This window comes from Numenius arquata, chromosome 22, assembly GCF_964106895.1.
Source record: "Numenius arquata chromosome 22, bNumArq3.hap1.1, whole genome shotgun sequence".
Taxonomy (NCBI): domain Eukaryota; kingdom Metazoa; phylum Chordata; class Aves; order Charadriiformes; family Scolopacidae; genus Numenius; species Numenius arquata.
In genome coordinates this window covers 6,224,808-6,237,073 of record NC_133597.1, presented here as the reverse complement: position 1 = coordinate 6,237,073, position 12,266 = coordinate 6,224,808, and the positions used below count along the sequence as shown (strand labels likewise).

The 12,266-nt window shown below is 46.1% G+C and overlaps 1 protein-coding gene across 3 annotated transcripts in view; it reads right to left on the bottom strand.

Moving 5' to 3' along the window:
- APLP2 (amyloid beta precursor like protein 2) overlaps positions 1–11,981 on the bottom strand; it is a 51,512-nt gene extending 39,531 nt beyond the window's left edge. For 2 of the 3 annotated variants that reach the window (XM_074162435.1, XM_074162436.1), the window contains exon 1: positions 11,811–11,913. In XM_074162435.1, coding sequence (XP_074018536.1) covers positions 11,811–11,891 — 81 coding nt within the window. In that variant the 5' untranslated portion in view covers positions 11,892–11,913. Of the gene's footprint in view, positions 1–11,810 lie in introns of all 3 variants that reach the window. The other variant, XM_074162437.1, reaches the window with a different exon arrangement.
- Positions 11,982–12,266: the final 285 nt, after the last annotated feature.

Genomic DNA, 12,266 nt, shown 5'->3' with positions numbered 1-12,266 from the left:
CCCAGTTCCAACTTTCAGCAGTATGAGGAGTTGAAATTTGGCACGAGTTGAAGATGTTCACATCCTGCTGCCTCCCAACAGCTTGCACCACTCCAGCAGGTTCAGTCTGGCTGTATCTTTATTTGGGACTTTACATGACATGTAGGGTATTTTGCAGCTTAATGACTATTTTAATCCTCTTCATCACTGAAGAACGTCAGCCGAGATGTGATGTAGATACATGTTATTAGATAGAAGCTGCTCAGAGACGCATTTGAAGAAATATTCTAAAGCACAGAACTCATTCCAAGGCAAATAATACAAAAAAAAAAAAAGCCTCTGCTTTATTTGATATGGAGTATTTAAAGCTAGCTGCTATGAACAGTAAAAATCTACCAGCCTCCTGTTAGGGCATGAGAAGCAGATTACAGGCAGGTCAGTAGTACCCTTTTAAAGAAAAATAAATAAATGAATAACTATGTAAGTGGCAGCGCATCTCAAAGTCAACACCAGGGGAATAGCTGCTGAAAGTTTAGCTACAAACAGCTGTGCACATTAAACCCATTTTAGACAGTTAATTTCGCTGCCAGCTGTAGCTAAATGTTTGGTATGCCCTCAGTTATATGATCAAAATAAATTTAATAATCGCAGACTATTAAATAAAACAGCAGAACAGTCTGAGTAAAGCTATCAGCCACTTACATAACAGGGAATAACGATTTAACTTTTTGCAAAAATCTTTAAAGACAGCGACAGGAAACACGAAAAGCCAAATTGAAACCAAGGACAAAGAGGCAAATGAAGTGAAGTCATCTTTGCTTTTGCCTCAAGCAAAAGGCCATTTAGAGATTTAGAAAACTCTGCTCCCCACTCCTCTTCTACAGTATAGGCGCAGCTTGCAGCCCAAAATATGGTGGGTATCTTCACAATATCAGACATGGACCTGTTGGAGAGGGACCAGAGGAGGCCATGGAGATGCTGGGAGGGCTGGAGCCCCTCTGTTGTGGGGACAGGCTGAGAGAGTTGGGGGGGTTCAGCCTGGAGAAGAGAAGGCTCCGGGGAGACCTTGGAGCCCCTTCCAGTCCCTCATGGGGCTCCAGGAAAGCTGGGGAGGGACTCTGGATCAGGGAGGGGAACCCTAGGACGAGGGGGAAGGGTTTGACACTGAAAGAGGGGAGAGCGAGATGAGATGTGGGGAAGAACTTCTTTGCTGTGAGGGTGGTGAGAGCCTGGCCCAGGTTGCCCAGAGAAGCTGTGGCTGCCCCATCCCTGGAGGGGTTCAAGGCCAGGTTGGAGGGGGCTTGGAGCGACCTGTTCTGGTGGGAGGTGTCCCTGCCCAGGGCAGGGGGTTGGAACTGGATGGTCTTTAAAGGTCCCTTCTGACCCAAACCATTCTATGAGTCTATAAATATTCCTCTCTGGAGCAAGCAGTTTAGCTGTTGCACGACTAAGAAGTATGACAGTGGCCGTTTCTGAACAGTAATGCTCTGGAAATCCATCAGCATCTATTACAAAAGGACTACAATGATGCATTCTGGTCAGTGCCCTGCGATGAAAAAGGGAATTAACATGCTATAGATGCTGTGTGGAAAACCTCCCATACGGTTATACTTTGAAAAGTATTCTTCTCATCACACTAATTCCCATGTGAAGCAAGTTGCAAAAGCTTGCTCAATAGAATTGAGCGCAACAAATCCATCCCATCCTAGGAATTTCAGCCTCAACTTCAAAATGCCTTTTGTCTGTATTGTGGATTTTACATTTAAGCAAGTTTGAAAGAAGATTTCCTGCCATCCTCACAGCCCTGCCACATTAGGAATCCAGCCCTTCTCCTTGGTCTTCCTTGGAGAGACGTTGCTGGTGGACAGGGAGATAAGGCAAAAGGACTTCAAAGGCCATCAGTCGGTTGATGTTTACGTCTTTGTTGCTTAACCTGAGAAATGAAGACATTCTGAAGCAAGATGCAAGCACTTAAAATGAAGGATTGATTTATCTAAAAACACCCTGCATAAAACACACTACTACGGATCCAAACGTAGGTAACAGATTTCAGCTCAGTGTAAGCTCTTATTCGCAAACACAAACATTCTTGTACATGTGTACAATGAAAAGACCGATAAAACCAAAAGCATAAGGACGTAGGCAGAAGGTGAAGGACCTAAGGAAATCACAAGCTGTGATTCAGCCCATGAGGCCAGCTGCGGACAACGCAGGGACACAGCAGCACGAGATATGACATTGCATCAAGCCTGGGCTCTGGCAGCCCATTCATCTCCCGCCTTTGTTATTGGGAAATTGCTTCCGAGAAAGCGGCTGTTGCCCTAAACAGCACATCCACATAGTGACTAGCTTTGTTGCAGAGCAAGTATTGATGCAATTTGAACAAGACAGCATTTATCAAGAGTGATGGGGGCAGAAACACTTTTCTTTCCCCCCTTATTTTTAAAGCCTCCAGCGAGTCTCTCCTGCTGTGACACAACGCCCAGGCTTCCCACATCCACAGGAATATCCTAACCTCGTTCCACGGCCACCATCAAGAATTCCCTCAGCCTTTTCTGGGGCTCTCACCCAGGGAAGCCACAGGACCGTGTACCGAAGGCTGACGTATACACCGACACGTCACAAACACAAAAGCCCAACTTTTTTGGCTGTTACCAAGAAAATAAGCCTTCTCCAGCGCTTGATGCTACGAGGCTCTACTTAAAGACTCTGGAAACCAGGCAGTTACTTGAAACCCTGCAACTCAAACTACTTAGAGGCACTTAATCATATTCCAACAATCCAAATGGGAGCTGCGAGCATCCTGCTCCATTCAAGAGCAATAACTGGTTTCCATGATAACGTGCCCCCTCAATTCCTCGCTTCCCTTTTTTTCCTGAGAGGCAGCAACATTTAAGTGCGTGCACGGGCACCGCCATACCCTCCACTTGAGAATTAATCCTTGGCCAAGACCGTTCCACAGGCTAATGTGCTTAGCTTGGATCCTGACACTCTTTCATTCTTTAGGGTTTCTAAACGCCTATGTGATCTCGCTGCGTAAAACGAACCAGACATCAAATTCAATTTCTTCAGCAAGAGCTTTGATAAATTATGCAGAGAAAGGCTCACGTTCGGATGCCGATATACTCGCTGGGAACTCAAACCACAGGTCTGAATCAACATTTTGCATTTAATCTTTTGAGAGGAATACTTAGCAGATTAAAGCAAATCTGCCCCTCTCTATTTCAGGCCACAATTATTGTAAGGCTACCGGCGTAAGAAGTCAACCAGCGTTTGGTATCAGAGAATTATACTAATTCATGCAGATTCCTCTAAGACCATTTTTGGCAAGTTACTAGTCCTGATATGAATGGGAAAAGATTAACCACCGATAAGAAAAACCCACACCCTAATACTTAACTTAGACCTGGCAATGTGTCATGCCGAGTCCAAAACCATATAGGGAATTTGGTGATTAAAAGCTTTGTGCTGGAGGTTACCATCCGTCTAAGCAGAGCCCAGCTTCTGTTGGGAACATGCAATCCAAATCCGCTTGGAATCTAACAGGAGTGCATAATGTTTATTGTAACAGATGGTATCGGCAAGATTTTTCTTTTTGTTGCTGTCACTTCACACCACGCAATGACATCATAACTAGGGGGATTCATCAACCCAAAATCCAAAAGAAAAAGGACAAAGCTTTTGGCAGGGAGCTGGAGCTAAAAATAACATAAGAGCCTTTAAAGAAAAGATTAAAAATGCAAATGTTTGGCTTTTGATTTAAGTACTGAAGTTAGCATAGGGCAACTCCGGGAAAATACCAAGCAGTTTTACCAAAGTGCTGTTTCATCTTTGCAACAATATCAGCAGAAGACCATTTTTGAGGTCTCCTCACTGACTATTTTAGTGCTTTGAGGTGGCAGATTAAAGAACCCAAGCACAGCAGTTGTGTGAGAAAATGCAAACCTCTCTTATAGCAGAGAGTTAACAGAATAATAAATATAACAGAATAATAAAACTCTCTGGAATGCAAGAATTAAAAATCCAAACTAAACCCTCCCCCAAACCACAGCACACTGACCAACGTCAGAACATATTGATTTGAAAATATAACCTTAGCAGCAAATGTTTGGTGGAGGAGAAAAGACCTAAATGAGTGAGGGAACCTTCAAGGTTAAACACTGCTTTTATTTAAACACAAAGCCTTCAGTAAAAAGATGATAATTAGCTACCCTTAAATGGAAACGTCACCAATTATCAACCTACTGTTACAGTAAGGAACCATGGCCCAGCCGTCTCTGTATGTGTCTGTCTCTCTCTCTCTCTCTGTCCTTGACCTGAATCAAAATACACTTTTGACTGCTGTAATTTTGTTAGAGGGAAGCTCACTATATGAAATTACTTAAATGCAGCCCTGTCACCGAGCCAAAGCCTGCAATCCGAGTGCTGGAGCACTGTTACCGTCCCCGCTGCACCTTTGCATCGCACCATGTATTATTAGTCACGATACAATAGTGGAGGTGAAGGGGAACACAGCTGGTGACTCGGTGCTGAGACACACCAACCTCTACTGAGACAACTGGGAAAGAAGTGGGGTTTGTGGTTTGTTGTTTTTTCTTTTTTTTTTTTTTTTTTCTTTCAGGCTGCAACTAATTTATGTCCTTCATCTTTGGTGACTTGAAAAATCTGAACTCAAAGTCATCATTTCATAATGATTTTCAGTTTAATCTCAAAGCACAGAAAAGCAATCTGAGCCAAACAATTATTGATTTTGTCTTCTCTGTGAACTTCTGTGAAGCTCAGGCACTGCACGGAATAACAAGTTCAGCCCCCGCTTCATCACGGAAGGGTTTGTCAGCCACAGGAGCCTGCCCCACTGCTCATCTGTGCAGGAAATCCTAGGAGTTGAAATAACTCGTGACACTTCCAGAGGTTCAGGAGAGGAATTCCCCAGAAAGGCACCCACAAAGTGGATTAAACGAAACTCTGTAGTTCAGCAGATTTGAGAGCTAAGACTTCCCCCAAACCGCTGCTAAAAGATGTTGCTGCAAGGCATATCATAGCCATCTTCGGAAAAAAATCTGCAGGGGAAAAAAAACCATCTCAAGTGAAGCCATTATCCTTACAGTCAGCACCCCAACATCGTGGTAGCCCAACAGCAGCAGCAGTGGTCCTCCCAGACTACTGTGCCAGTTTGGCCAGCAGAGATCAAGTCTCCATCTCTAAAAAGAGATGAAGAACTACATCCGTACATGTTCAGGAAGCAGACCTGCCCATCACAGAAAACAAAAGACTTTCTGGACCATGCCTCATCCATCAGTTCCCTCCCTTACGAAACACAGAGAAGCAACACACGATTTGACTTTCCATTGTGGCCAGTGAAAGTGGAAAGTGAAATAAAACATCAAATGCCAGGGAGAGCGGCAACGTTTGACTCTGCACGCTAGTTAAGAGCGACTACCACACTGCTAAAGATACACATAAACCAAAATGAAGGTCTGCAATGTATAATCTTGTACAAGAACATCATCGTGGCTGACTTTATAACTCAATTTAATACATCTATGGGTCAAACTCTCAAAAATAGGGAACGCGTTCTTTTCCTGACTGCCTATATACAAACCATCCAGTGGAATACTTCAAAACAACACTGGTAAAGCAGCTTAGCCCCGTGCCTTTCTCATCAGGTGGACACCTCGTTACACAAAGCCAAGCGGGCTACGTTGTTTTCCTGCTAGAAAGATTAGTTTAACACCATTTGCAGAACATTAGTATTTTGATCATTCATCCCAAGTTGGAAAACTTTTACAAACGCACATAAAGACGAAATTTTGCACTTTAAACATCAACCCAAGAAGCCCATTCCCACTCCCAACCCATCAACCATTCAAAAGCCATGCTAGAAGGTGAATTTGACTTCTGTCTTCTTTTCTATGTGGATTTTCCATGTTCTCAAACAAAGCAGTAGGCCACAGCCAGAAATATATATATTAAACTCCAACTGAGTAGGCAGATGGGGGTGAAGGTATTAAATCTAGTGCTGAACAGTTAAAAAAAAGTGTGTCATTCACATGCAAGGGCAAGCGTAGGGTCCTGCACCTGGGGAGGAAGAACGCCAGGCACTGATATAGGTTAGGGGTGGACCTGCTGGAAAGCAGTTCAGAGGAGAAGGATCTGGGAGTCCTGGTGGATAGTAAATTATCCATGAGCCAGCAATGTCCCCTTGTCGCCAAGAGGTCCAATGGAATCCTGGGCTGTGTAGGGAAGAGTGTGGCCAGGAGGTGGAGGGAGGTCATTCTCCCCCTCTGCTCTGCACTGGTGAGGCCACAACTGGAATACTGCGTCCAGTTCTGGGCTCCCCAGTTCAAGAGAGACAGGGAACTACTGGAGAGAGTCCAGCATAGGGCAACGAAGATGATGGAGGGGTTGGAGCATCTCCCTGATGAGGAAAGGCTGAGAGAGCTGGGGCTCTTTAGCCTGGAGAAGAGAAGGCTGAGGGGAGACCTTATCAATGCTTACAAGTACCTAAAGGGTGGGTTGAAGGAGGATGGAGCTGGACTCTTTTCAGTGGTTCCCAGCGACAGGTGGAGTCCCCTTCTCTGGAGATCTTCAAGCCCCTCCTGGATGCAGTCCTGAGTGATGTGCTCTGGGCAACCCTGCTTTGGCAGGGGAGTTGGACTAGGGGATCTCTAGAGGTCCCTTCCAACTCTGACAATTCTGTGTGATCCCTGATGCAAGATCCACATGTGGAGTATATCCCTGCTCACAGCTACAGGAATTCATATATTAAAAGAAGTACAAACCTACAGTTAGGAAATTACTCTAAAAAACCCACAAACCAACCCAGCCAAACTATTTCTCCTGAAATGCACATTTCCTTGTGCGCTGCCTCTCAGGAGTGATTTTTCTTTCCCCGACAGCACCCAAGCTGAAGTACAACCTGCCCTATTTACACACCAGTAGTAATGTTAAACATGTTAAAGTTACCTTTTAGCCTACTGTACCCAGTGAGGAGCCACCAAAATAAATAGAATGAAAAAAATAAGTACGGCACTTTGGTCAATCCATGATAAAGAGCAAAACGACCATTTACTCCACTCACATCTTCCTTCTTACTGCTTTAGAATTCACATTAGTAAGCATTTGATAAATCTACATATCTAAGAATTACTTTGAGACTTCGCACAATGTTGTCAATCCATTTCCTCTCCCGACAAACCTCAGACTTATTGGCACCTACAGCAAAAAGCTGAAAATGAAAATATTGAAATGGAAAGTATAAAATTAATAGAGTCCAAGTGCCCCAAGGACTCCACTTTAGGTAAACACTAAGGGAAAACTCATGATAGAATATGCCATTTGCCCGTGACAAACCCACTTCTGGTAGAGAAAGCAGAACATGAGCGTAGACAACACTTTTGGGAGAAAAAAGGAGCAATCTTGGAAGTTCAAGTACAGTTCCGAACTGGAAGCCTTAGCAGAATGGTTTCTAGGCCATTTTAAGTATTTGAAGCATTCCAATTAAGAGCGAGCATTATCTTAAATTAACAACATGTTTCAGAGGTGCTGACTGCACGAACTAAAAATCAATGACACTAAGTTTTACTGCCCATAAGTAGCGTGAGAGCATCTAAAGGATTACATCAATTTGGAAAACCTAAGTAGTTAATGAGAAGAATCTGAAATGCCCCAGTGTAGAAGCAGAGGCAAGGGTTTTGTTGCTCTAATAAGAAAGGGATAGTGTATTTCTCTTGTATTTTCAACTGAAAAACACGGAGATGGTTTAAGTGTATTTGTAGAAGCAGATGCTACAGTTGAAATAACTGATGTTAACAAGATGGAATCCACACGCCTCCAAAAGACACATAGATAAGAAAAAAAAAGCAAAGGCAGAGTTTTTACAAGCAGCATCTACCTGGGACTAGAACCCAGGGCATTAATCCCTCCTCGCACCACGAGGCGCTGCAGGAGGAGCAGCGTGTAATAATAAAGCTCCCACCCAGCTAAAGCCACCTACAGAACAACTCTCGGGCGGTGCAATGAACGTATTAACAACAAAAAAACCAATCATTTAATCCCTGGTAGGGATATTAATGCCTAAATAACATTTAAGAAAGGTCATAAATATTTCACGTGTGAAGGCAGGAGAGCTGAAGGCTTGCTTACCTTCCTGGGGCGTTCTACAGCGCAGCAGAAACCCCACGGCCTCTCTGCAACGGCAGATGCCCATCCGATTCGCTTTATTTCCTTCCACCACATATCCCTGCCTCAGAGCAGCTTTTCTTGAGGCTTAGAAGAGGCATTGCGTCTAATCGCTTTCATAGGAAAGCGTATTTCCTAACACTTAACGGCAAGCGAAGTTTTAGGAACTGAAAGCAAAGTGAAGGCCACAGGCTCAGGACTGGAATTTTCCCGAGCTGTTTCTGCTCAGTGTTTCTGCACTTGGACACAGAAGTGGAAATTTCCCCTAGGTGGAGTTCTTTGTTCAATGCAGCAGGCAATTACAAGTCCCTAAGGTCTGCAGAAATGGCACAAGACTGATATTTTTGTCGGTGAGAATTTAAGCATACAATACCAAAATAATACCACAAAACGCACAGTTCTGCTGTAAAACACACCATTGGTTTTTCTCACCCCAAATCCTGGCGATTTGAACAGCCAGGTAACAGCCGTCAGCATTCCAGATAGCTTTGGAAAAAGACCACTAAAACCAAACGCGATTAAAAAAAAAGAAAGCAGTATCGAGTCTGCATCGCCTCAAATTTGATTATACAAAAAGGTCAAGTGGTAAAAAAGAAACTTTGCATCTTTAAAGGCCTTGAGGGCACAGCAGAAGTAGTTTATCATCGGACTGTAGATCAAATTAGAATAGATTTATTTTCTTTTTCCAGTTGGCATCAGCATCCTATTTGAAGTTCTCGGGGACTTCACAAGCAAAACACAGCACTTAATTCAAACCCAACCCCAGGACATATGCTACTATGGAAAAAACCCCATTAATTACTAGGTATGATTTCTCTAAACCCTTCTATTTAAATTCATATGGAAAAGAGGTTGTCAAAGGTTATCTGTCATCACCAGAGGATGATCTGAAGGAGAGACTGACTGTCCGACAACAAGCCCCTGGGAACGCCCTATTCAAAGGTTCACATACCAATAATTAAAAAAAAAAAAATATATATATATATCTGCCACTCCCATTCCCCCATGAAGGAAAGAAAGAAAAACAAATTGTAGTTGATAAGAAGATTAGTGGGTGTTCTAGGGACAGGGACTGTAAGATAATCAAGCGAAAGAAAATCCAACTAATGGGACCGTGCCAATCCAACTGAACTAATAATTGCAGACATTGCTACGTATTTTCCTAAAATCCAGCAGACTTTCAAATGTCATCTTTATTGTTAAAAATATAAATCAATCTCTTGCATATTTTTCATCACGTTACCTGACAGCACCGAGTAAAATTCACAGTATAAAAGCCACGAACAGTAACCATTTCGTTTCCTAAGCTCTGCGTCGAGACACTACTCTCGAGAAAATCCAGCAGCAATACAGACTGGAGAGCTGCAGTTCCCCCAGCGAACACAATGGGAGAGGAGGTAGCAAAAAATAAGAATTAAAAATGTCACCGTTGACATTTCGTATCAGCGGATTAAGGCGGCTGTCGTGCCTCCAGAGGATGCAGATCCTGCCGGAGGAAGGGCTGAGCAGATGGAGGAGGCGGCGAGGACAGGCTGCTGCAGTGACATAACCCCACGCCAGCACCGGTCGCCAGACCAGTACCCAGACTGGGAGCGAACCCGCAGCCTGTAAAACCAACCCTCTGGAAAAGAGTGAGGCAGGAAGGGTTTCGTTTTAATCCTTTTCAAAGAGGTCAACACCCCTATTCTCTGGGGTCGCCGGCCCCTCCTGGGGCACCGAGGTGTGACGCTGCTGCTCGCCCCTCCGTGCCAAACCCTTCGCCGATCCTGAGATCTGCTTCTTCACATGGATGCAAGGATCGGAAATAAAATTACTGCTGGATTTGTTTTACAAGCTGGCATTTTGTAACACATGTCCGTAAGCAGCAGCTTCCAGAAAGGATGTGCATAGCAGCCGAATTTGTCTCGGATACGGCAGAGGAAGTGACCGACCGCCGGAGGAGTTTCCAAACAGGTGGAAGAGATCAGATTTAACCCGGCCACCGCCGAGCGGCCAGGACTGTCCCCTGCCACCGCGGCAATGCCAAGTGACCTCAGCTAGCCAACGCCAGGCTCCCTCGGAGCAGCCCTACGGAGTCCTGAGTTACCCTTCCCGCAAGATAACCTCCCCACAAGTATTTCCAAAGACAATTATTGCCACATTCCATTGATTTATAGAATGTTTAGCAGAAGGAGTGCGACAAAGTAGGTAGAATATCATTCCTCAACAGCGCCGGAATGAGCAAAAGTCATTGACTAGCCTAATTTCACACGACGCATATTAATAATATTAAAGAACCACGCTTATTGCCAATTAGTAATTACCGCCAGCTTCGGGCTTCAGATTTTTTTGCGTAGCGCCGAGGTAGATGTTCTGCTTAACCGAGCTTGTTAAATTTAACTGTAAACTGTCAGATCAAGCCATTCCCAGGTAGCCACAAGCCTGTTCTCTATCCATCCCTAAATAAGCCAGAACATAAACAAGACGGATGCAGCTCTTTTGCATTTCCAAACAACATCCAGGCGTAGATTATTAAACTCCATTTACGTGCCGTGTTTGAAGCTCCGCACGTACTTTGCTCTTTGTTTTGCCGTTTCACTCCGATAGACAGGTTATAGCGTAAAGTTTTTAAATGGACAAGATTTTTTCCTAACCGTCTTGCCCTTTAGATAGCTAGGTTACACAAAGTTTTTCTTTTTAGGGAAAAAGTTAAGATTTCCCCCTCCAATTACTTACATGCACAGAGATACAAATATAATATATATTCTTATACGTATATATGTGTGTGTATATACGAACTGCGGCATCTAAGCCATTTCTATATTAAATTCACACCCTTTACACTTGGCTGAAGGGTCCCCTCCGAAAGATAAGGTAACATTCCAAACCCGCAGATTTATTCGGGATCTATCAAGCGGATAGCAAGCAAATGGATTCGTTTAACCGAGGCTTTTCCCTACGAAATTGCCCTTTAATACTCTCCTGAGCTTCTAGACCAATCTGAAGCTCACAGCTCTTGCTGCCGTGCCAAGAATGCAGAGGTCACTACTCAAAAAAATAAAACAAACCCCCCCCAAAAAAAAAACAAACCCCAAAAAACCCCAAACCAACGCAAAACCCCCAAGCATCCCAGTGAAATGAAGCTGCTAAACCATGCCAGGTAAGAGACCGGCGGTATCGGGTTGGAGTTTTTTTTTTTTTCCAGAAAACAGAAAGAAAACGCCAACCCATCACCGCCTAACCCCTAGGAGGTCTGACAGAAGCCGGTCAACCCTCCAGGTCCCTCCATGCGGGCACAGACACCCCGAACACGCCGCTCACCTTCCTCCCTCACCCCCTCAGCCCAGCTGCGGGTTGACCCCGGGCGATAACGCAGCCTGAGGCGGGAGGGGAAGCAAAAAAGAAAACCACCCTAAAATGGCGAAAAAGTCCCACCAGCCCTGTTTTACACCCCCCCCACCTCCAGCCGCCGCCAAACAATGCGCGGTACCCCCGGGGGGGAAGGTGGAGGGGGGGGGGGGGGGGCAGCCCGGCGGCAGCGGGGCCGCACCCGCCGCCTCAGCCGCCCTGAGGTGAAGGGCGGCGGGTGCCGAGCCCCCAACGGCCGCCCGGCGCGCCCCCAACGGCTACCCCGCGAGCCCCCAACGGCCGCCCCCCGGCCCCCTACTCACCTCGATGTATCCGGCGAGCGTGGCGGCGGGGCCAGCCAGCCCCAGGAGGAGCAGGAGGGGGAAGCGCAGCGCTGAGCCCATGGTCGTTCCGCCGCCGCCCAAGCGCTACTGCGGCCTCGGCGGCCGCCTCGGGAGCCGCCTCGCCAAGCCCCGCCCCTCTCCGCCCACTCTGCCCTATCGCGGCGAGGCGGGGGAGCGACGTCGCGCAACACCCCGGCTGGCGGCCAATCGCCGCGCCGACGAGGAAGGCCGGACCCGCCCCCGGGTGAGTAAAACCGGCTAGGTGAGGGAGCCACGCCTCCCTTCCCCGCTGCCAGCCAATAGGAGGAGACGCAGCGCAGGATGCCCCGCCCACGGGGGGGGCAGGTCCCCCCCTCCTTCGCCCGGCGGGAAATGGCGGCCACAGCTGAGGGCAGGGGCGGCGGGGAGTCCCTGAAGGGAAACACCCCAGGGGGA